This window comes from Platalea leucorodia (genome assembly GCF_965183815.1).
Source record: "Platalea leucorodia genome assembly, chromosome: 2".
Lineage (NCBI taxonomy): Eukaryota > Metazoa > Chordata > Aves > Pelecaniformes > Threskiornithidae > Platalea > Platalea leucorodia.
In genome coordinates this window covers 83,921,748-83,946,808 of record NC_138824.1, presented here as the reverse complement: position 1 = coordinate 83,946,808, position 25,061 = coordinate 83,921,748, and the positions used below count along the sequence as shown (strand labels likewise).

At 40.3% G+C, this 25,061-nt stretch overlaps 1 protein-coding gene across 1 annotated transcript in view; it reads right to left on the bottom strand.

The window, feature by feature from the left end:
• Positions 1-25,061, bottom strand: part of REPS2 (RALBP1 associated Eps domain containing 2) — a gene marked incomplete at its 5' end in the record, with an annotated part of 98,671 nt that overhangs the window by 23,189 nt on the left and 50,421 nt on the right. Inside the window, 5 exons of the mRNA XM_082337607.1 lie at positions 9,496-9,632; positions 12,233-12,275; positions 16,684-16,749; positions 18,845-18,914; positions 24,295-24,389. Of these exons, the coding sequence (XP_082193733.1) occupies positions 9,496-9,632; positions 12,233-12,275; positions 16,684-16,749; positions 18,845-18,914; positions 24,295-24,389 (411 nt within the window). The remainder of the gene's footprint in view (positions 1-9,495; positions 9,633-12,232; positions 12,276-16,683; positions 16,750-18,844; positions 18,915-24,294; positions 24,390-25,061) is intronic.

Genomic DNA, 25,061 nt, shown 5'->3' with positions numbered 1-25,061 from the left:
CTTGCTTCTGTTCTGCCTCCCCACGACCACCACCCCTTCTGCAATTGGGTGGGAACCATCCAGGGGCTTAAATTGGGAGAAAATTCTGATAGGGTTCCTCAGTAGAGTCTGGCTGATGTGTTTGGTATTTTTCAAGTGGATGCTACAGCACTCTTGGATCAAGGGAGAGGCTGGCTGACAGCAAATTTACATCAGTTTACGCTCCCTCAGAGTGTAGCTTCCAGGTCAGGTTTAACAAAAGATCAATCAATTGCTTTTGTCAGGAAGTAAAGGATCTGCAGAAGATTGGTTGACAGCCACCTGAACATGAGCCAGCAGTGTGCTCAGGTGGCCAAGAGGGCCAATGGCATCCTGGCTTGTATCAGGAATAGTGTGGCCAGCAGGACCAGGGAGGTGATCGTCCCCCTGTACTCGGCACTGGTGAGGCCGCACCTCGAGCACTGTGTTCAGTTTTGGGCCCCTCACTACAAGAAGGACATCGAGGTGCTGGAGCGTGTCCAGAGAAAGGCAACGAAGCTGGTGAAGGGCCTAGAGCACAAAACTCATGAGGAGCAGCTGAGGGAGCTGGGGTTGTTTAGTCTGGAGAAGAGGAGGCTGAGGGGAGACCTTATTGCTCTCTACAACTACCTGAAAGGAGGTTGTAGCCAGGTGGGGGTCGGTCTATTCTCCCTAGTAACGAGTGGTAGGATGAGAAGAAACAGCCTCAAGCTGCACCTGGGGAAGTTTAGGTTGGATATTAGAAAAAACTTCTTCACCAAAAGGGCGGTCAGGCATTGGAACAGGCTGCCCAGGGAAGTGGTTGAGTCTCCATCCCTGGAGGTATTTAAAAGATGGGTAGACGTGGTGCTCGAGGACATGGTTTAGTGGTGGACTTGGCAGTGCTAGGTTAACGGTGGGACTCAAGGATCTTAAGGGTCTTTTCCATGAATGAATTATTCATCAGTTCCCCAAACTACCTAAGGCTTCAGTTCCTTAAGTAGTGTGGGAAGCCGGCATTTTCACCCTTTCACTCTGATGCTATTTTGGAGAGGTTTTTGAGATACTTTTCCTGCTTTGGTTGCCAAAGGCAGACTGCAGAAGAGTTCTGTATCTAAGCTGGTTTCTGTTTACCTCTGTCTTACAAAACTTCCCTTCTTGTTCACTGAAATTGGTACTTGGATATCCCATAATACTGTTCTCTGTACTCCTTCATTTATTTACATTCCTGACAACAGCATTAGTAAGGTGATTGTGAAATAACTGTTTTTCAAGAGATCTGATTTATTAGTTCTCACTACTATGCCTGCAGAAAGCTGCAACAAGAAAAAAAAAATTTGAAGCCGAAGCCAGGAATGTAAATTTAATGAAGGATTCTAGTAAGGTGGTTGTGAAATATCTACTTAGCCAGGGACCTGTTTCAATAATTCTTACTAATATCTCGTCAGAAGGTAATAGCAATGCGAAAAAAGATTTTAGACTCCTTATAATGATTTTGTTATCAGGTTTGTAGAAAGACTGTAGAAAGCATCTCCAGTGCCAGAATAACCTTGCTTCTCACAGTTAGTTTTGGGAACCTGCTCAGCAGCAAAGCTTCGTGCGTCACAGCAGGTGATGCACACACCTGATGTCACAGACACGCTCTTGCTACAGGAGCGTTTCATGTGCTAATCATACAGAACATCAGTCATACCTCGACTGCATGGAAAATTACCCAAGTACTTCCCAAGTGATTAGGAAGAGAGATAGCCAGACCTTAAGCAATTAATGTTTCTGCAGTATGAACTCGCAGATGTGACTTCATTTAGGACACTGGTGTGCTTAAATATTTGATGGGTCACTTCCAAATCAAACAAGCAAGACACTATTAAAGGTGGTTTTTATGATGTCTTTTTTTAACACCCTGTCCATGAAATTCAGCATGTTTTATGTAAAAGCTGTAAACCTGATTTTTTTTTTAAACACCTATTTTCTGTTTTGTGTCATATATCCACAACATCGGTATTTTTTACTTCCTGTCCCTCATTTTCCCTAAACCACTCCATTTTCTAGTTACTGTTTTCTCTACCGCTTCCTTTTCTGTGTGTTTCTATCTGGGGACTGTTTCTCCCTCCTACCTCCCCCCTTAAACAAAACTATTCATAATTTTGTTCCCTCTCACTTCACGTTTGGCTTCATTCTCTACCCACAGGGAGGCACAGTCCCTCCACCTACCTCCCACAGGTCCATGCTGCCAGAGCTTCTCACCTCTGGAAATCCCAGTGGGAGTGCTGGAGGCTCTGGCACTTGCTGCCTGTGCCCATTTCCAACACAGATCAGCTTGGAGCAGGCACATGGGAGCCGGGAAGAGCAATGAGCTACCACCCACCACCCCTCCAGTCCCACTTGCTGCTCAGACACTTCTTCTTGAGGACATCTGCATCTCCAGGGTCTCCCCCACAATGGAGGCAACTTGTCCCCCTGTTCCACATGAGAAATAGAAAATCTTCTCGTTTAACATGTAAAGCTATTCTACGATGGGCCAACATTTTTTTCATGGACAGAGTAATGCACATGGGATCATGCAAATAAGTCAATGGGGCTGGTAGGGCCAGTCAAGAACATTTCAACCTTAATAATTTTCAGTAGAAAAGAGGTTTCAGATTAAAATTTCATTTTTAGCAACGGGTAACAGAATGAACACAGATGCAAACCATTCCCCAATCCCACAAAGACAAGAGAGAAGATTAGAAAAATGGGGAAAAATAATTTAAAAGAAGTTCCATTTACACAAATTGTCAAGGAACAGTTACACTTGAAAGGCTGGTAAGATTTGCCCCAGTTTGCACAGACATAGTCTCTGGACTCAGCTCTTAGAGATGGACATAAAAATTAAAAATCTAAAAATGCAGAAATATGTTACCCCATCAGATTCCTATCATGTAATAACCATTCATCCATTTATGTCCTCACTATTTTCTCCAGCCTATTCAACCTTAATTATGCCCTTGTCCAGTTCAGCGAAGAAATAAGTTACATAGTTGTAAACACATAAATCCTTCATAAAAAATTCTAAAAGGCTGAGAGGCATAAAATTCTTCCATTCAAATCAGAGGGAAGACATTCATATTTTATTCAGAATAAGCTCAGTTCAGTGATCACATATATTCTGAAGGGAAACAGGACTAGAATAAAACAGCAGCTCCAGTAACAGATCAGGAGCTGAGCTCCAAAAGAAAAAAATCTATTCTCTATTAAAGAAAAAAAAAAAAAAAAAAAAAAAAGATTTTGCAACATTTACGTTAAGAAAGCATTTCACAGTATTTTCATTGCAGTGATACACTACTGGAGAAGAGTAGGAACAGCAGCTCAATTTTGTGTTCTCTATGGTTTATGCATAAAAGACATTTTTAATTTAAATTGCAATTGTTGTTACAACCCTTACAACCAAAGATATTAAATGGACTCTGCACTCTTAACTCGATGAAGCTGGCAACATTAGAGCTCTTGTATACTGTGCAAACAAAATGGCATATTTTACTGATGGTATTTGCCATTATCGCTATTCTAAAATAAAGGTCCTTCAGAACTTCATCTTCCTGATTTAATGTTTTGGTCTGATTAATAAACACAACACAATAATATGCAAGACTGCATAGTACTACAGCATGAGTAAAATCCAACCCTATTACCCAAGAAAGTAGCTGGATTTTACTAAATCAAGACCAATACAAGAGCAATGAGAGGAAGAGGTCCTGAAAATTAATTACTTAATTAAATTCACTGTGATCTAAATTCAGCGTAAAAAAGGGCATCACTGTTCTAGGTTCCCCTTGTCATTTCAGCTTTGAACCAAAAAGTTAGTTGAGAAATCTGTATTTATGGTAACACAAACAACATAACCTCCTGCATAACCCCTTAAAAGCTTGCCTATAGTAACTAAGACTTGCAGACAGCTAACCTCAATAGATACAGATATTTCCTAGCAAATACAATTAAGCATAAAAGAATACAGAAGATGATACAGTAATCACACTTACCTAGGTTAACTTTGGCAGGTTTTTTAGTACCCAGTTCCATGTGCCCAAAAGGGAAAGTCACCTGCATTTGTCTCACTAAGCTAAAAATAGGATGCAGCTGAAAACAGCTGGAAACAGTATTAGGGTAACTATTCGGACCTGTTTGTATCAAAATGTGTATGACAATGGAGCAACAATAATTTTAATTCTCCAAATCCTCTTTCCTACACAATTACAGAACTGTTTTATTTGATATGTGGACTGAAAACATTCAGAAATACATAAAATTCGGCTGTGATTGGGCAAACGTGAAAAACAAAAGACATCTCAACACACACTTACTACTCAGAAATCTCCACACTTGGCAAATAAAACCCACCAAGCCTGTACGTTCAAGGAAAGGTTGTGTTAATTGAATGAAGTAATGAAGGTTTGATAAAGTTAAGGAAGTAATGAAGAGCCTTCTTCAGAGGTATGAAAAAGAGGATAAAATGTGATGCTGAATACCAGTCTTCCTCTAGCACTAACGAAAACGAAAGGGTGCAGACAGAAGTTTGTACTGACTGAGTCTTACAATAAAAGTACCGCTTCAAACTGTGTGGGAAACGTGTCTATGAAGGAATACAGAAAGGATGTGGGGCACGTTTATATCACTTACGGGAATGCTGATGTATGCCAATAAATCTGTTCCCTTGTTCCTTTTCTGTGAACACAACACTTAGAGCAGAGGGGATGTTTTCTTGTTTGGCAGCCATCGCTAACCCAGCAGAGATAAGAAGAGGTTACAGATCTGACTGTAGTTACGAGAACATCATCCGTAACAGAAAACACTGCACGCACTTACAATAAAATGCTAGTTGTGTTTTCCCCTTACCCAGTGTGGTACTTAACACCTCATATTTTATAAGGAAGAAAAACCCAAAAATACTAGCCCCACATTGCTGGCTGAAACCAGCACATCCTAAGGAGCAAATCCAGGTTACAGTGAGTATTTGCTTACAAGCTAACTTAAGAAATGGTGCCTGCATTCCACATGTTCTTCACTGCACAGACAGCCACAGCAGGAGTGAGTTTCAAAAGCAAATGAGTGCTGAAAACCTTCAGTCAAAAATTCATTTGTAAATAGTTATATGGCTGTTTTGATGAATTACACAGAGATATTCAATCTGCTTCCATATCAACTTGAAACTACACTGTTCATGACAAATTTGTTGTTTCATCAAAGCAAATTTCCTTTTCCAAACAAGTATCCTTTGTTCAACAGAACTGTTAATTAAAAGAAGTTATGCAATTCAGAAATGAAACTAAATGGGAAATGAAATGTATTTCAGAGGCATGTGTACCAATCTAACAAGACCCAGACTGCTGTCACTGCCTATAATTGCCCAGAAGTAAATTCTTTAGTAGTTGTCATGGGCAGAAAACGTAACCGAGCAGAACGCCAGAAGACAATGGATGCATTTTGGGGTTTTAATACTTAAGCTGAGACTTGCCCCAGTCCCAGTGCTACCCCAAGGCAGACCCTAGCTTACTGCTGTTGTTGAGGGTAAAAGGTGGCTGGGGGCCCTGCTGCAGGACCACCGGGCTCCAAGTTGCAGTAATTTTGGCCCCCTCAATACCTGCTCCCTCACCCAGATGGCAGGACAGACGGAAGGGAGCACGAGGAGCCCAGAGAGCAACTAATTCTGCGAACGACCTTTGTGAATAATGCAGGAAAGCTTTGTGGGCCACAGGCTCCCAGGTCTTACTCTGGGAGCTCTTGGCTTGTATCTGACTAGATGGTGGGCTGGAGAAGAAATGAAGAAATAAACGAGGTCATATATGCATTTGAACTGACGTTTTTGTTTCTACTTAAAACCTGCTGTTGTCTTTCCAGGAATGCATAAAACCTAGCCAAGTATTTTCTTCATATGTACACAGGCCAAATGCCAGAGATTATATATTCAACAAAAAGAAATACATTGAGAATCTAGCAGTACTGCATTTTTCTCGGATGCTAACATAAAGACTACATGATCCAAAAAAAAATTAAAAAAAAATGAAAAGATGTCTGTCTCTTAACATCTCTTAACAGAAATTCACATACGGACATTTCAGAAGGTGGGGCCTTTCAACAAGTTCTCTTCGGTTTTTATGTTTTTCCTGGGTAACACTAGTTACAGCGTCCCAGAAGAGTGCAGCTATGGAGTATGAATGAAGACGCCTCCTTCAAGTGCAGTTATGTCACAATTTAACAATTTTAAAGCACAGTTTCTGTGGCTAATGCATTGCTGGACATCCCAGCCATCACAGACAAATGTTCTCTGTATATACTTGCCAGGAGAGGGGCATCATAAGATGGTGGCAAACATAATATAGCAGCAGTAAATGAAAAACAAACAAAAACACCCCCCAAAAAAAAATCAGTGCCTGCAACAAGGACCTGCCACAGTCTTTGGCTGAATTTACTTTAAGAACAGAGATTTTTCTTCTTCTGCCCTTTAAAAATGAAATAAACAAAAGAATGGTCCAAACCATCGATGGCTTTACAATTAAAGTGATACCTATAGATCAACATGACCAACGAGGAACTGAAAATAAAACTCAATACTACTGAGCACTCCTTTGCAGGTGTGGGAACAGATTATCCACCAAACTCCCAAAACCAGAATTATTTCTGAACAAGAATAAGTAGGACAAAAACTAATGTACCAAAATAGGATTATTCTAATCACGTTGGATATACCCTGAAAGCTATTAAAATGGTTGATTTTACAGTCTGGTTTTCTGTATTGACACTAGGCAATACAGTGATGCTAGAAGAGATGGTCATTCCAGCTAATTTTTCTGGTTCAGCTCTGACAATTAGACTATTTTTGAAAATGTAGGAAGGCAGGCAGGCAGGGAGAAAACATAAAGCAAAAATTCAGTCAAGAGTACGTTAGGACAGAAAGTAATCAACTGACCTGCGGATAGAAACACATCAGGTTTGATATTTATGCCGGGCTGTATTATCCCAATAGCCAAGAAGCCTAAACAGTACATTGCCACTGCATCATCTGTATTGTAAATCTGTAACTGTATCTTCTGATGGCAGATGGAAACTATTCTAACTTCATTTTTTATACTGTCAGCAGAAATAAGAATACAGCTTGTTATTATACAACTGTGTGCAATTTACTTCACGCAAACATGCACACACACACTTTCTTGTTGGCGAGGCTCTTTGGTTCAAGGTGACAGTGCTCAATCCCTCTGTCTTCCTACAGCCCGCCTTTTTAGAAAGTGCAAAGTGCACCTCCATAGAGAGTTTGGCTCCAAAACAATGACCGCTCCCTGAGAAAGAACTGTCTCTAGATGAAAAAGGAATCCGAAAATGATGAGACTGGAATTTCTACTGAGAAGCAAGATCAGTAGGGAAAAGGATGAAAAAAAAGATGAAAAAAAGTTAAGTAATCAAAACAAGAGAAGCGGAAGAAAAGAAAGCAGCTGTATAAAAATCACATTTTCAATAGAATGTTGCAGAATAACAACTATTTAGGGCTTAATGACAGAAAAGAGCATGCACATGTTTCTTCATAGAAAGAAGAACTGAAAATATGATTTCCAGTGCCGACATTTTACTTCAAAGCAGAGCAAGGTAAATGCACGATGGTGCTTGGGTGTGCTGGGATGGGTTGATTTAATCCCCTCCTCCTGATGATGCAGATTTATTTGAACAGGAACCCTTCTTTGAGGTGGGCTACAAATTGTTTTAACAAGTTCTTCCTTGAATCCTTCAAGGGTACAAATTCCTTCTTATTCTTTCCCAATGAGTATCTACATTTTTGACTCAAAATAGAACAGCTCCATTAGAGGAAGATGATCACCACAAATATTTAGCATTGCCATCAGGGGACATCCAAGAGAGCAAAAAATGACAGGCCAACACCCTGCAGGTACAGGAGGAAGCTGAACCTCTGGGAGACCTTCCACATTTCTGCAATTTGGTAGCACACTATATTTCAGGTTTTGTCAACCTAGAGCCAATTTTTGTTCCAACTATAAATAGCCATAAATTTGAACCGAATATGATGAACAGTTTTAGGGTGACCAAAGCACTTTCTTTTTTTGCAAGCAATCAACTGCTTATCCTTACTTAATTGCCCCGTTTCCAGCAAGGAAACCCTCCAAAAAGTATTGATAGGACGAGTTATTCTTTCCTGCACTCACTATAACACTGTCAGTTTGTTAAGCTGCCCAGGAGAAATTGTTACTTTACTTCAAAAGTAATGGTCGCTTTCAAAACTATTTCCATTTCAAAAGAAAGATGCTACTTTTCATTCGCAGAAAGACTTCTTTGAGAATTTACATTCTCCTTTCACTTGTGTTCCAAGAGAAACAGAAATCCAAGTTTATTTCCTTCCAGTTATACTATTTATCTGGATTCTGAGAGGATTTGCTGCCTTAGAAAATGTGTACTTGGGTCTGTTTGGTGTTTTATTTTGATGTATAATGAAATCAGAATTGGAGGCAACATCCCTGAACAGGAACCACAGTCAAAGATCAGGAATTGCTTCTCTGTGTAAGGCCGAAAAAAAAAATAAAATGTTTATTCCTATTAAGTTTCAGAGTTCAGCACACATAGCAGGCCTCTTGAATTCTGTCTGGTGTTTGCACAAAAATACCCTCCCATATAGCAAGAGGTGAAACTTTTTCTTTTCCACTCCAACAACCACATTAGAGAGCCCAGTTAAAACATTCCTTGACACAGTCAAACCTTGGCTTTCTTCTGAAGCATAAACATGACCGTGTTTAACCTACTCCTTGAGTCAGATGATTGGTGTGCACCGCATAACGCTCTGGTCTGGTTCAAGGGCACTGCTAAAGCACAGCGATGCTGGGTGACTGCTGCCCTGAACAAACAGCTCCTCTTTCCACCACTCACTGTGCAAGGCAAAAGCAATGCTCAAACACTAAAGCACTGGAGAGCAGTTTTCTTTCAGTTCACTCCAGCTACTATTCTACATTTTTTTTTTTCCTCTCCCCTCAACATGCACCTGTGTCAAAAGAAATTACCCTTTCTTTTTACTCAAAGAATGGTTTCTGATTGCCCCCATGCATATGGAAGACTTTAACATCAAAAATGTTCGCACACGAGAAATTTCAGTTTCTCCCAGCTTAAACATTAAGGGTTTTCTTCCTGCTTCTGAACTACAAAAAATAAATAGTAATAAAAATCAAATATATTGTAGTTATTGCTGAGAACCGTCTAAACAGCCTGACCAGTTATAAACAGTCAGTGATGACAGACTACCCTATGTTAAGCTTCCCATTATTGTGCCAGAAAACATTATAATCACCTTAATTACAGCAACAGTGATTTTCCCCCTCAGTGGCCATGTAATGCAAGAAAGTGCAACTTCTGTTCTGTAGTGTATTGCTGTCTATAGCAAAGGTGAGCATACGCACATGTTGTCAAGCACTTGTGCAAACAGATCAAGGTCCCAAGTATGCAGCTAACCTAAATGGTCTCAAAAGTGGGAAAGAAAGCAAACTTTACCTTGTGTGTTTTGTTGAAATATTTTGTTCAGGTCTAAAGAGGAAGCTCTGGAATGTGATTTCTGTGGCCTTGGAGGTGGAGTAGGGGGCTCTTCTCCCTTTTTCATAGCATCTTCTATTGATGTGCTAGAGTAAGACCTAAGGAAGAACAGGGGAGGAAAAAAGCAGATTTTTTTTTTTTTTTTCCTCTCCCCAGAAATTCATTTTAAACAACTACAGTGAATAGTACCTAAAATACACTGACCAGACCTCAGGTTCGTGGTGGAAATTCCTTGCCCTAATGACTAAAAGTTCCCTCTTATAATAAAACAGATTTATTTATTTGGCAACAGAGGGACCTACATGTCTGGGGAAAGGCATGGGTCATGCTTACAGGGCTAGTATTTTATAAGGCCTTTTATATCACAGCTTCAAGCCTTCTTATGTAACTTTGTCAACAGGATAATTGTAGCAACTATTTTGAATAAACCTGAGTAAAAAATTTCCCCCCCCTTACAGTTTCTCTTGCCTTTCCCAACTGTGAGGGTAGCATCTATACAGGTACAGCCTCAACCTACCTCTTGCAAGAACACATTTTGTAATAACACATTTTGTAATTTATAATATTCTAACTATCAGAATAATTTTTTCATAGCAAACAGTCACCAAATTCCACAAAATCCAGAAAAACTGAATGGCTCCAAAGTGATCAACACTGGTCAAATATATGCCTCAGTACATCTTTCTAGGCCCTTCCACAACCCATTAATCCCAATGCAGTGCATTTGCAAAGAAATTTTATTGTGCTGAATAGCGTCCAATATTTTTCAGCTGTTGTAGTTACCAGTTTTTCTGCAAGACCGAGAGCTTTGTTCAAAATCAGCATTGACAATGTGAGATGTTACACTTACTGTAACACATTATGCATGACAGGCAAGACCTAAACCACATTCGAGTAGAACAGAAATAACTCCTACTAATGGGAAATGGATTGCTTTTTTGCCAAACAGGCTGTTGTTAGAAAACAGTTCTTTAGCGGGACAGACATTTGGCAATGATGATCCTATGTTTCTGATGTAAACTTTAATAAATACAGAAATGAAAGCCATAATTGCTTCAAAATTTACATGTGACAAAAAAAAAAAAAAACACACCTCTGCTGATGCTGAATTTTTTGTCTTGGTCGAGTTTTGAATTCCATAGCCCTACCATATCAGACCTAACCCAACCACCCTGAAATAAATGCTTTGAACCAGGATCTTAAGGTTTTATACTTTTACTTTCCATATTATGCAACGTATATTTTACTTGCATTAAAATTGTACAACCTAACAGTATGAGATTTTACAATTTTTTTAAAAGAATAAGATAAGAATAAGATAGCAGCTAACAGGCAAAAATATGCCTGCCCTAGCAGTGCCAACACAGAGCCCTGCGACAGTGGACCTGGCACCTGAAAGTCAGTTAAGAGTCAGCAGCTAAGAATCTGCACAGCTTAGGCAAGAAAGCCAGACTCTAGAGCTGAGAGCTGTAACAGACTCGAATCATAGACTCTGGTGGTCAGGTACACCTGAAGACAGAGACCCTCGAGGTTATAGAGCCCTCCAGGCTATGCCGGACAAGCGCAGCAGAAGGTCTGAGTTCAAGGATGTGCTCAGGAATCTTTAGCCTCAACTTCTGCGTTGAAGTAGTGACATATACTCAGACGTGAGACAGTCATATGAGACACAGTAGTCACATTCAAGTGACTTTTTTCAAACTTGTTTAGGCATTCAGTATTTTACGCATTTTTGGGTAAAATACCTTTTACACATTTTTTGCATATTTACGATTTATGATTCAGTAACACAGCAAGAAAAAATAAAACAGTATGAAAACTAAAAAGCTTTGGCTAGCAGCAGAAAAACAGCACACAGGGCAGTTCAGCCTTCCTGGATGTAGGTCCTAAGAACAGAGGATTTCAATCTTCATTCATCATGCTTATAGCTGATCTTCTCTTACTAGCAGGCTTTGACAAGCTCGTAAGGAGGGAGCTCCTGATTATACTCTCATTACCTAAGAAAAAGAAATTAAGCCCTCTAACTAGCACAAAAAAAAAAAAGTTTGAAGGTGAATGCATAATATGGCTATACACCAGAATGGTGAAAAACCAAACCCAACACGTAATCCATTTACACACAATACTTGCTGGCACAGGTTTCCCTTTTCTTTCAAACATCCAAACTCAGCAGGTGTCATTTCTAGCACACAACAGTGTAAGTCCCTAAGTCCTGTCATCACACACCAACCAGCCATAGTCAAGCACACGCACACCAACGAAAGGATTGTTGTCACCCACATCTGAGAGCTACTATTGCTGTTTCTGTCGGAGTGCGCAGCGTCCGCTCCATATGCAACCACTGTGCAGGTTTCAACAGCACAAAATTGCTGAGAACATTGCCCACGATGGGGTGGTCCCCTCTGTCCCGCCACGACGTCCCTGAGGCAGGGCTGGAGGTAGCCACTACCCCGACAAGGCAGTGGGGCTGGGCAGACAGGCAAAAGTCCCAGCACCTTATGACCAGAGATCGCAGGGCTCTAAGCAATACTTATGCAGGGTCTGTACAGATCTCTCCTGGTAAATCTGTCTTTTATCTGAGCTGGAGTTCCAGCACAACACCAGTTCAAAAAAATTAAAAAATGCAACATCAGTTCTTACACCTTGAGTCTAACACCAGGGGAACATATGTCTACTCCTGAAATAGAAAGGAAAGCAGTACCTGGATCGTGGTCTGGCTTTAAGTGCATTAGATTCCTGAGCAGCTGAAACAGAAAAGAAGAAAGAACTGCTAAAACATCATGTTTTCAATAAATACCTTTAGCTGAAGGATCCGTGTTCATTAAAAATGTGAGCATTGCAAATGTGGATGTGAGAGTGCGCTCATCTCACATGGGCAACGGGGATGGATTTTCGCTTCTCCTTCCCCTTTGTTTTTGTAGTGCGTGAATGACCTAAGAATTCAAAAGCCCCCATGTAGTCAGACCTTCACCTTTTAATTTGGTTACCAGAACACAGGAAAAGCAATAGGTCTGACAGCTCTGACCCGTATGCCTGAATGTAGTCATGACAAAGCAGCATAAGGAATAGCATAAACTTTCTACAGAAAACATCTTACTACTAGTCCAGGTATCTATTAGTCTTCCTGCTTCCCAAAGCACAAAGGTTTATGTCCTTCCTAAATACTTTACCTAATTAATATAAACGTACATCTTCTTACCACACATACAAGAAAAATTAACACATCAGGTTGAGACTACTTTGACATTGGGAAGGAAAGATATTTGAAGGTAAAAAAGCTTTACAGGCTAAGTGTTGATCAAACACATTTCTATCAATGTAAAAAACGGTTTCTTTTATTTGGATGAATTCCAAATATCCTGCCACACGCAGGTTTTATGTGATAGGAAAACAACAGTGCTGACTAACCTTCTCTAGGTAATTCCTCGAGGCTGCTCCTTGGTTTACATAGTCTTTTTGCGACTTTTCTGTTACTCTCCTTACTAACATCAGATAATTTTGATAAAACATAGCTGTGTGATTGCTTTCAAATTCAGCCCACTGAGATATCCTCAAGGTACTACAGCAGCATCAATGATTGCAATGCACACACAAGGTGAATCCTTACACTTTTCCCATTATTCTGCTAATCAAGGTACAACACTTAAGAGAAGCTGGGGAAAAAAAAAATAATTCTCAAGAGTTTCTAGCTTCCTTCAGATATATGCCTGCTCCAAAGTCAGACATTTATCACCAGCTACTATACAGCACTACCCGAGAATACGACAGATCCTCCAAAACACAGAGCAGGAGCTACCTGCAGTAGCAGCTGGCAAATACTGGCTTCTATAATGGCTTGCATTGTACTACATAGGAGGCTTTAGGCTCACAGAAGACAAGCAGCAGCATATGGCACGTGTACAGCCACACGCTATTTCTTCATAAAAGAAACTGCTTTTAAGGTCATGCAGTGCTAGTTGGTGCTTTGGATGGAATAAACCCAAATGTAGCTGGCAGTGGCACAAAAAAACACTTATAAACCAAGGTCTAGCAGATTATTGTCACCACCAAACTGGCTCACAGTTATTCCAGATTTCTGTCCAACAAACTCTTCCTAGCAACTAAAGGGGAGAGAGGGAATTATTATTAAAATATGCAGTGGTGATAATCCTCCTCTCTCCCTCTCTCTCTCTCTGTGTCAAACTCCCAGAGAATACAACTTTAGAAACTGCTTCCCTACAGCCATATGACCCAATTTTTCTAATTCTGAAGTTGCTGATTATTAAATTACATGCACAATAATTAAATATATGCCACTTAGAAATAGGAAGTATAAATCCTTTCCAAGCTAAGCCATGTTTAAGAACCTTCAAATTTTCCTTCTTTTATGGAGACTGTAATTCTGTTCATACTTCTTTTAGAAAGCCTTTCTTCTAAAAACCTGCAGGTAAAACTGACATTCAAACTCTCCAAGGACATCTTGTTGAGGCAAACAGGAAAGCACACAAGGAAGAGAGAATCCCAAAATGTCTACTAATAAAAAAGGATAGCAACAGAATACTACTGCTAAGGATTTTCTTTTAAGCTTTTGAAAAATCAGGAAATTCAAGGCTACAATTACACAATACCCAGACTTAGCTTTACCTTTCAAAAAAGTATAATATAAAAAATATTATAAAGCAGGTAATAATGAATGAATAAAACATTCATTATTAGGACATACAAATACTTGTGACAGGATTTCCATAAAGCGTGCAGTTATTTTGGTACTCTCAGTTTGTGCGTACTTTGTGTTTGAGGTGCAGGTTTATACACACACACATGACATAATCATTCAAGACAATACAAAACTATTTATCCAGTTCATGAATTTTCCGTATTTCTCTTGCTATGGATACATAAGCCTAACTTACATGAAACTGATATAAAATTGAGTAAATTAATTACATTTTTTATTTAAAAGTTTGTATGATTCCTGGAGTAGTAGAGCCTGGTGAACTGAACAGCTTGGTCTGCACTAATTAAAATCATATACGATGATGAACTATTTATTCATTCACACCACAGGAGAGGGTGAAGTTTCCTGTTTTGGGTGTTTATCTGCTCCCACCCCCCCTCTCCCAATACAACTTCATTTAAACATTCCTAAGGATGCAGGCTCAGTAACTTTTGGCTGTAACGTGATGGCTTATACTCAGCTGGTGCCTCCTTGCTTTACAGGCTGATTATCGGGTGGAAAACTGTACCATAAAAGGTGCAAGTATGCTATGCTGCTAAGGAAAACACAAAGAATTCCCCACTAGTTTAAATCACCCACACTGACTCATCTATTACCTCTTATTGGTGGCCTAGGCAGAAATGTACAATTTAAATGCTCACAAGTTTGGTCCTTAATCCTTTAAATGTCTGAGGCCAACAATGATCTTGCATTTAGGAGCCTAAGTAAACTGGCCAGATATTCAAATAGGCTGAGCATATAAAGTTTTTACTGACCTCAAATTTCTAGTCCTCCTGATGGCAAAGAAAACTTTCCCGTAATGAACTACGTCAGTATCATCTTTCCTGAATTTACATAAACAGCCCAAATCAATAACCAAAGAAGGATGTAAAATTTCTCCTGCTTCATCCCAACTGAGTTTTCATCCTGAAGGTTAATGATTAAAATGACCTTTCAGAATGATGACCAATTCTGAAATAACCACTCAGTTACTGTGCTGTATCCAGCCCACTGCACAGATAAACATTTTTACTTCTAACATCAATCGTATCGCACAACCTGAGAACGTGCTTGCTCAAACCCTCAATGTGCAGGACAGCGAGGGTGAAACCCCTACAGTGACAGGAGTCACGACGATGGGCTGACACTCTGCCACCGCCTCCCTTGGCATGCAAACACAGCAACGCCGCTGGAGGAGCACAGCAGCATCCAGAAGACCTCCCTGACTTGGAGATGAAGGACGTGGGGGAAAGAGGACAGTGGAAGAGGAGATGTGCAGGTGAAAATAGGTTTTTTTCCTAAGCGTACTGAAGATGGAATTGCTGAACTGCAAATAAAACTGCCTGGGGCGCTCCTGGGCAAAACGGCGGGGAAGAGAACAGAACCGAAAGTCTCACAATCACCCTCCTCTCCCCCGAGAGGGAAGTGTCAGAGTGCGTGCGTGTGTGTGTGAAGGAGAAGTGGCAATCAGTCGAGAAGAGGAGCTGAAGATAGGAAATCTGGCAGCTGCCAAGTGTTTGGGAAGAAGCCAGGGGAAAAAAAAGAGTTGGGAAATGAGACATGCAGCTGTTGGGCAGCCATAAATAAATCGAGCTATAAGACAAAACTGCTGTGACAGACATGTGGGGTCAGTTTTCTTAATCAAGGATATCTTCACAAGTAAAAACATTTATGCAAAAGGAAAAGCAAGCAAGTCCAGATTTTAGCTTGACTGGGACAAGGGAGGGCTTGAAAACACTCTTACCACTCTAGGAAAGAGATTAACAAAGAAGAAGGCACGGTAGGTCTGATGAACTGAACTGAATGCATGGGAAGTTTCTGGAGACATTCCAGAAATAACATTTTCCAGTATGATAGGAACAAGGAGTGTATGTTTGAGTTGGAGAGGAGAGAAAAATCAGGGGTGGTTTCAACAAAGAAACACCCCCCGAATCAAAAGCTTACATCAGTGCTGTAAGTGCCACAAGGTCTGTGTTTCCAAAAGACTATCTACCCTTAAACTCCTTGACAGAAAATACGAAAGCTCAGTTTTTACAAAGAAACAGGCCATTTCAGAATAGTTACTGAATACTTATTCCATACTTGAGAAGAGCTTTTATCAAGAGGTACAATATTTGTGCTCTGGCGTCTCGTTTGTACTACAGAAAAACAAAAAGTCAGACTCCTTATAAAATGCTACGTTAAAAAAATTTGCCACACATGAAGAATGCACATAAGCTAACAACAAGGGAAAGAAAGCAAGAAAACGTTTTGACAACCTGAAGTACTAATCAAGATTAATTTCTTAAGTAGTAGTCATTATGAGGTAAAAGCTAATTTCAGTAAGTCAAATAGTAAGAAAGCAGAAGGATCTTAAAAAAAATAATCAAATCACATTAATTTAGGCTTACTGTGATATAAAAATATTTGATCAAAATTCTAATGGAAGTAACAGGTCATTTTTTTTTTCTTCTTACCTGTTTTCACAGTCAAGTGCTGAAATTCCTTTGGTATCGTTTTGAGAGCAGTGCTTACTTTAAGAGCTTAATAAAAAAAACAAACAATGAAAATTACTTTAAGTATGTGCAGGTAAAATCTCTGAGAAAGGAGCATCTAAACTGGTATTAGTTAAAATGTCTAACAATGCTAAACATACTCAAAGAGAAAACAGAAGTAGCCAAATACCCTCAGAACACCCAAGCACTCAAAAAAGTAACAGTTTTTTGGACTACAAGAGTCAAGAACAGAAAGGCCTATGCCCAAATTGCCAAATAATCCCAAATCTTGCGAATTGAGGGGTTTGGTGTCTAAATCCACAGACTTCTGTTTCAGAGGTGTAGCGCTCTCCCAGAGACAGCAGCTGGTGATGCCGGGGCACAGCCGGGACTCATCTCCCCCAAGTTACAAACCTGGAAAGCCAGGGCACACGAGGGACTGGCTGCTTCTGGCACCTGAAAGCTCACCAGCCTGCCCCAGGGAACGTCACACGGCACTGACAGAGCCAGGGTTGAGATTTAGGAAACCCCAATCTTTGTGCTTATTCCCCTTCCACTGATGCCTACAGATCCTTTATTATTTCTCAAGGAGTTCTTAGTGCATTGTAGTGTATTTTAATGTACTGTAATACACAGTATTATAAATGACCGCTTGGAATGAAGTCTCTCATCTCCATCTACCTTTATCAAATAAAACACGTGGGAAAAGTCTGGCTCTTGTGATACAGTTCTATTTACATTATCTCCCACATTTAACTATATTATAACCTGACAGAGTGGAGCTAATTTACTCGTTTAGTTCTGAAAATGCAGGAAAATTTGCTTCTACAGTCCTGAAATACAGGTTTTTGATTTCTGGGGAGATCTCAGTCAGAAGAGCAATCTGCTCTTTCATTTGTCAGAACAGCAATAAATGGTAGAACAAAAGCATTTGTTCTTTGGATGAAAAGGTAGGAATCAGTGTCATAAATACAGCAAATCTGCAGCCCTGAAGGACTGCATGTACCAAAGCAGCTTCCCATCTGACTTAACATGTCAGTTACCAAGAGCAAAGCACAAGTTTTTCACCTACACAGGGAAGAAAAAAAGATTCCCCAAGTAAAAAGTAAATCTGCCCTAGACATATAAAAGCAATAACCTTCAAGGCTCAAGTCCTGCTCTTGTCCATGACGAATTTTACAACAAAACAAACCCTGTCAACAAAACATGAATTCCTTGGAATATGCTGACTTGTCAAAACGTTTTACAAACACCCGTCAAGGCTGACAGCTTTTCTTTGAACCAGGGACACTGGGTATCTGCCAAACTTGGTCACACCTGACTGTGGAAGGTGATTCAGGAATGCGGACTACCTGGTCTCACAGCTCTGATGCAACCTCATCATGTGGACGGCTGGACAGTCAAGGTGTATAGGGTTTTTTTAACTAATGTATAATCCACAGCTCCGAGAATAAGGCAACAAAATACCCACAACTCTCTTGTTTCCACAACTGAGGGACAGGGACAGCAAGTGAGAACCTGAAAGGTCAGGGAAAGGGCACATAAAAGGCAATGACCGTGTGATGATCCAGCACCAATTCTGGAAGCCTTAGTAGCTGCTGAGTGGAAAAAGATCACCTCAGTTTCACGTGGCTTGCTGCCGATGGATTTCAAGTGAAATAAATGAATCGAGTATTTTCAGTCCAGTTTGTCCAAAACTTTTGTTTTGTGAGAAAATATAGGGACTTTTTTTTTAATAGGAATAAAAACTAATTTTGAAGTGTTGCTATTTCCTGCAAAAAGAGAAATTCAAAATTTGGCACAATGTGGTCTTTAACAAAATTCCTGATAACAAAAATTACAACTTTGTTAAAATAAGAAGTGCAACATTCACTGCCTTAGGACTAGACATATTTTAGAAGGTGCATTTCATATCATTCACATATGACAGAACTAATTTTGAAGCAAACACATGCATTTGTCTTCAGCTGAGCTGCTGTCAGTGAATTAAAAGCAAAGTCTTGCTTTTAAATCTATACCAACATATAGCCAGCTTAGAAATTAAAAATACCATTGCTTTTGTCAGCGAATATATTGAATTACTAATAACACACAGAACTTAAACCCATAATGGGGCGGGGGGAGAAGTGATTTATTTGAATACCTTGTTTGTCATCTTTCTTTGCATCTTGTAACAGGGCAGAGTTATCAGGTGCCTCTTCAGCTGATGCTTTCTTAAAGAAAGAAGAAGTATTTATTATACTGATTGGCACAGCACACACATTTCCACAGTTAAATATTTAAGAATACAGACCAACGCAAATAAAGGTGATATTCTCTCTTGCACCACGATTTGCTTTGTAAAATAAAGAAGCATAAAGGACCTTCAAAAGGACAACTGTAACTCTGCTTTTCAAGGTACAGCAGTTCCACACCTGAAATTAGTTTGAGAAGCACTTCAGCAGTGACTCACAAGGAACTAAGGGCTACATGTAAGGAGAGATTTCTCACAACAGAGTAATGTCATTCTGTGTTTTCTTTTCTTTTTGGGTGTAACAACACCTGTGTTAGGCTTGAGGAAACCTTCTCCAGCCCCTTCACAAGAGTCAGTCTCCATCAGAAGAGTCTCTCTAGCCAAAACTCAAGCCATACTGCAGAGCCCAGTAGTTCTGCATCTAAAGTCTTCTGGCTGAGGTGGCTGATCTTTGGACTACTCTTTTCTTTCAACACACAGTCATTGAGATGGGAAAAACAAATTTCATCAGCATGTCTGCTGGAGGCCCATTCAGGCCTCTGATGGGAAAACAGGGAACTTCTCCCCAGTCTTATTCCTTAACTTTTCTTTATTTCAGCAGCAACTGATAACACAGGCATTTGTTGTTCTTGTAATTTCCGCTGCGTAGCTCACAAGAAGGAACCAAGAACAAATTCCACCAGCATTATCTGTAAGAACAAGGATATACTCTGCAGACAAAACAACAATAAAGCAAATGTCAGAAACCCTAAGCTTCCCTAAATATTAAGTGATGCTGTTTTTTTTCCCAGGGAGCATAGAAGAGGTTACAATACATTGGGTCCAAAAAAAAAAAAAAAAATTCAGAAAAATAGATTTTGCAGACATTAAAAAAAAGCAAACAAAATCTCAAGTCAGTAATTCAAGAAGGCCAAGTCCAAAGTAAAGGGCAATGAGATCTATTTTATAAAGTTGCACGTGGGATTCCCTTACACTTCTGAGGAAGCACCACAGCAAAAATACAGCTTGAGGACTCTGAAAATGTTTGAACAAAACACTTCACATCCCTAGCTAGCCCTGACACTCTAAAGAGCATCAGACTAAAGACCTAATTCAGTGAATGCTTGAATCAATGGAATGACTCTCACAAATTTCGATGAACTGTGAGCATGACATTTCTGAAGGAGTTTAGAGCAGCCCCAGCCAGTCATTTTATGCATATAGTGCGAAATCTTGTGTCTTGCCTTTAAGCTTTTGGCAGCAATAAAGCTTGTGGAAAAGAGCCAAAGGAATGGGGGGGGGGGGGGGGGGGGAGGGAGGAAAAGACAGACCAGAACCAGTGGGAGACAAAAACTTGAGAAAAAAAACTGTGAAGACAAAACCTCCTTGATGAACAAAAAGCAGTCATCCTTGTCATTCTTGAGCATAACATTAGCAGTCTTTCTGTGTTTTGTAAATTTAATAAAGCCTAGCATTCAGGTGACCTGTCTCGTGCCATTATTTTCAATAACTGTTTTGTATTGCAGTACTGTAGTTCAGTAGTCACAGTAAAAATGGTCTTCTGAAATTAAATTAAACAGCCTGGACAATAGGTGGAAAGAGACAAAGACATGGAGATAATGCATAACTGATTGCATTGATAATATAATATTTTTAATGTAGTGTTCAAGTATCTAAACTAAATTTCCTCAAGTAGCCAAGCTACAAATTAAATTGCAACAGTGAATTACTGCACTTCCCACTGAGGGAGATGAATGGGAGATGAATTACTGACCTTTCAAATGATTCTGAACATAAAAACATAAGTTGAACAAAAAAAAAAAAAAAGTCAAAATCATTCTCAAATTCGTTTTGAGAAGAGATTTCATAGTCCATTAATCTTGGACAACAAAGGATCAAAATAACAAGGCCTTGAAACAAACTAATTGAGAGCTTTGCCCTACATGTCTAGGACCCAGACAGTGAAGAAATGGAGCAAAATCAGTCAAACAATTGTGACGTAGCCAGGTAACACTATCTGTGCTTAGCCAGCAGGCAACCATGTTACAGATCCTTCTTCTTTTTCAACCTAGCCATAAAACTCCCTGATTTTGCAGAACATCCTGCCACCTTGCAGAACCTAGGAATGGAGCAGAAGATCCAGCTGTTCCCCCAAGAACATTATCTGACTACAAAGGCAGCACAGTAATCTGCAAGTTATTGGCAGTTATGGTGAGGATGTCTCAAGGAGGAGGGTGCAGAGATAAGGCAGAAGAGGTCTGAAACCTTAGCTGCTGAATATTAATTTAAAAAATTAAACATAAAATGGGGGACTTGTTGCTTGTTTGGGTTTTTTACATTTTGTGCTGCATACTCTCTACAGCTACTTAATTATTACTATAATATTTCTACTATTATCATCTCCACTGCAGCAGAAAAATCTAAAAAGCAAAAAACCATACAATTTATTTGCTTAGGAAATCATCTCCTTCTAGATTTATCCTTACTCTGCACATACATTCAAGGACCACAAACAAGAAGAGCCTAAAAAACCAGATTAATAAGATTATAAAATTGCATTGGTTAGGTTACTGAAATGACATTTTATTTCTAAGAAACACAAGATGACTCTGAAAGCAAGATTTCTGAGCTTTCTGAAATATATAAAAGAACGTTCTAATCTCACAGTCCCAAAGCCTGCGCTACTAAAAAGCAAACTTCCTCACAACTCTGCAATAACCAAAGACCACTCTGCATATCTGTGTAGTCACTTGCGAAGCCAGAGAGATACTGAAGTAGACCCTGAAGTCAAGAAGTTAATTAAAAAGCTTCAGTTTATGTATGTGTATAAAAGATACATAATTATATATTTATTTATATTTTAAATATAATTTAATTATATATCATATTTCTATCTTTTTTAATATATGCATGTGTATTTGTATACGCACATTGAATTGCAAGTGAAAAAGAGAAGATGACACTCAGGGGTCTTGCCTACTGACAAAAAAACATCCCAACAGGGATGTGATGTTTTTTAAGCGGAAGACAAATAATTCTCTCTAAAACCAATTATCTTAAGCTGATGCAGTGAGTTAACTCAAATACTCAGTTGACTCTTACTGCAGTCTGGAAATGGAGTTATGTATATACGTACATACACACGCTGACATCAGCGAATGGGTTTTCAACACAAATTGCCTTGAATTTTGCCTCTTATGCTTGTTTAAATTGCAAACCAATACGCATGTAGGCTAACGAGGGACTGTTGAGCTTTGCCACACGACCACACAGTGAAGAAGTGCTAGCGCGGCATGACCTGTGGCGGAGTCTCACAGCCCCCTGCGAGCCACCCTCCCAAAATAAGGCCATATGCAAGGGCCAAGGCTGCTCTGCTACGGTAAAGGACCTGCCTACGCTGCCAACGTACCAGCAGCCTGCACTACCAGAACAGCAGCTCTGCTTTCAAAACCTGATATGACTGCTGCACTTTGGCCAAGCTGCTGTACAAAGAGCAAAACCACCCAGGGAGACCGCATATATTTTAACAGTTCCAGAAGATAAACTGGGTGCTCAAAGCGTTGGCCGCAGCACTGCCCAAAGTGAACACTGTGCTCTGTAGCAGCTCAGGAGAGTCTGTTTGGTGGTGCCACTACCGAGCTGAATTTGATGAGGGAACAGCTGGGTTCTGACCCAGAAACTCCCCAGAGCAAGACACAGGGAGGAAACAACTCAGCCTTGCTGAGCTGGCATGACATACCATTACTTTTTAACTTGGAAGCAGCATCAGAAGGGCCCGTTCTTGCAGTGAGTCTGCCGTTTGACTCACTACCTTAAATCCTAAACCCTTAAATCCTACAGCGTATATATTCAGAGTTGTAATATCCAGGCACAAGTTGGGGGCTATGGTTAGTTCAGCTTTACAGGATCTTTAGAGGTTCGGTTTTTAACCTCAGTGATAAAGTCTTTTCCTTAATTTAGTTTTGCTTGCAACAGTCTTCCATTACAAGGCTGGTATCTGCTGTGATATTTCTAAAACGGATCTTCATTCTTCCCTTAAAATACTCTTCCCGGCTCCATACAATTACTACCTAGACCCTTAGATGGTAGCTCCTTAGACTGTGAAAAGGTTGGATATTAAAATGGTGACTGAATCACTTTGAACAGAACTATGCATGTCCATACTGTACAAAATTTGGGATAGTTTCAGTCTCCAAAGAAATAGCGTGGCCAGAGCAGGACCAGGGAAGTGATCGTTCCCCTGTACCCAGCACTGATGAGGCCACACCTCGAGTACTGTGTTCAGTTTTGGGCCCCTCACTAGAAGAAGGACATTGAGGTGCTGGAGCATCTCCAAAGAACAACAACGAAGCTGGTGAAGGGTCTAGAGCACAAGTCTCATGAGGAGCAGCTGAGGGAGCTGGGGTTGTTTAGCCTGGAGAAGAGGAGGCTGAGGGGAGACCTTCTTGCTCTCTACAACTGCCTGAAAGGAGGTTGTAGCCAGGTGGGGGGGGGGGGGGTCGGTCTCTTCACCCCGGTAACAAGCGATAGGACGAGAGGAAACGGCCTCAAGCTGCACCAGGGGAGGTTTAGATTGGATATTGGGAAAAATTTCTTCACTGAAAGGGTAGTCAAGCATTGGAACAGGCTGCCCAGGGAAGTGGTTGAATCCCCATCCCTGAAGGTACTTACAAGAAGGGTAGATGTGGTGCTTAGGGCCGTGGTTTAGTGGTGGAGTTGGCAGTGCTAGGTTAATGGTTGGACTTGATGATCTTAAAGGTCTTTTCCAACCTAAACGATTCTATGATTCTATAAAGTACAAGGAATCAGGACAAGCCAAGCCATTTTTCTTCTCATCATCAAAACTGGGGAAGTGAGTGTGGAAATGGGAGCACTGTAAATGAAAGAAACACTCAAGAGCTATACAGTCAAGAGTGGTTGACTAGAACAAGGTCTGCACCCAAAGCCTGCCGTTTTTGACCAATTCAGATTCAGGAGAGATTTCACCTGAGCACTGTCCTTGTGCCACACCACCCCTCCTGCAAGATGGCTTTGTCCCCTCATCACTGGCTCCCAATGCTGGAGGGCCAAATGCAGCCCCACGGGACACAAACAGCTAAGGTGTATTTCTCTGCAGACTCCAACATCACACAAGGCTGGAGTCCCTCGATGACTACTGTGAACTCTTATGTGGGAATATCTTCTGAAGAACCCATCAGCCCTTTCCACACACTGAACAAATTGCTGAGAAAGGGGGTTGAGATGGCTTAATAGTACACTTAGAGACTCCTAAAGTCCTCTCAAAGACTCGCAGTTCTGCTGCTACGCATACCATAGTCATTGTGAAGCTGGGCTATTCCTTTGCACTCTGCAAGGTAACAATCCTGCTTACGCCTTCTTACCTCCGTACGACTGAAGTCCCGAGTCTGCTGACCACCTGGCAACGACTCAGAGTAAGAATCAAATAGTGCGCAGTCACGCATGGGCTTCAAAGAAGCTGCGGGGGGAGGAAAAAAAAAGGGGGGGGGGGCGGGGAAGAGACATGCCAAGTCTTTGGTTAATATATAGTTCTTAAAAAAACTGTCTCAGCATCATTTTGCCCTTCATTTCTACATAATCAGAACTGATCTATAAGCCACAAATGACAAACACTATGAAAAAAAATCTGTCTTTTATTTCGAATAATTCAATGTCACGAAAGGGATAACATGTTAATTTCTGTTGTAGAAATAATTGTGAAATTTGGGAGAACTGATTTTTAGTAAACATTAACTGCCAAACAACAACTATTTATTTGCATTTTTCCTCCTCACAGTCCAGTAGCAACTTAGCTGGCCTTACAGTTTATACCTTGCTGTCTTAGAAACGTTAAAGGTATTTACCAAACCCTCGACTCCAATTTTCGACATTTTGAATACTGAAAAGTATAGTAGAATCTACATTATACACTAAAATTGAAGGCCAGCAAAAAGCAAGGACACTAAACACAGTCAATGCTGCAGTATATACCATCTTTAACTAAACAGCATTGAGAGCAGAGGAAGAAAAAAAGGAAAAAAACCCAAACAACTGTAATTTCTCGCAGGAATATTCACAAGAACCTTGTTTCTATTCCACAGGCTCAGGTCCTTCTGCTGATATCACTCTGGGATTAGTTCCTCTGAGATAA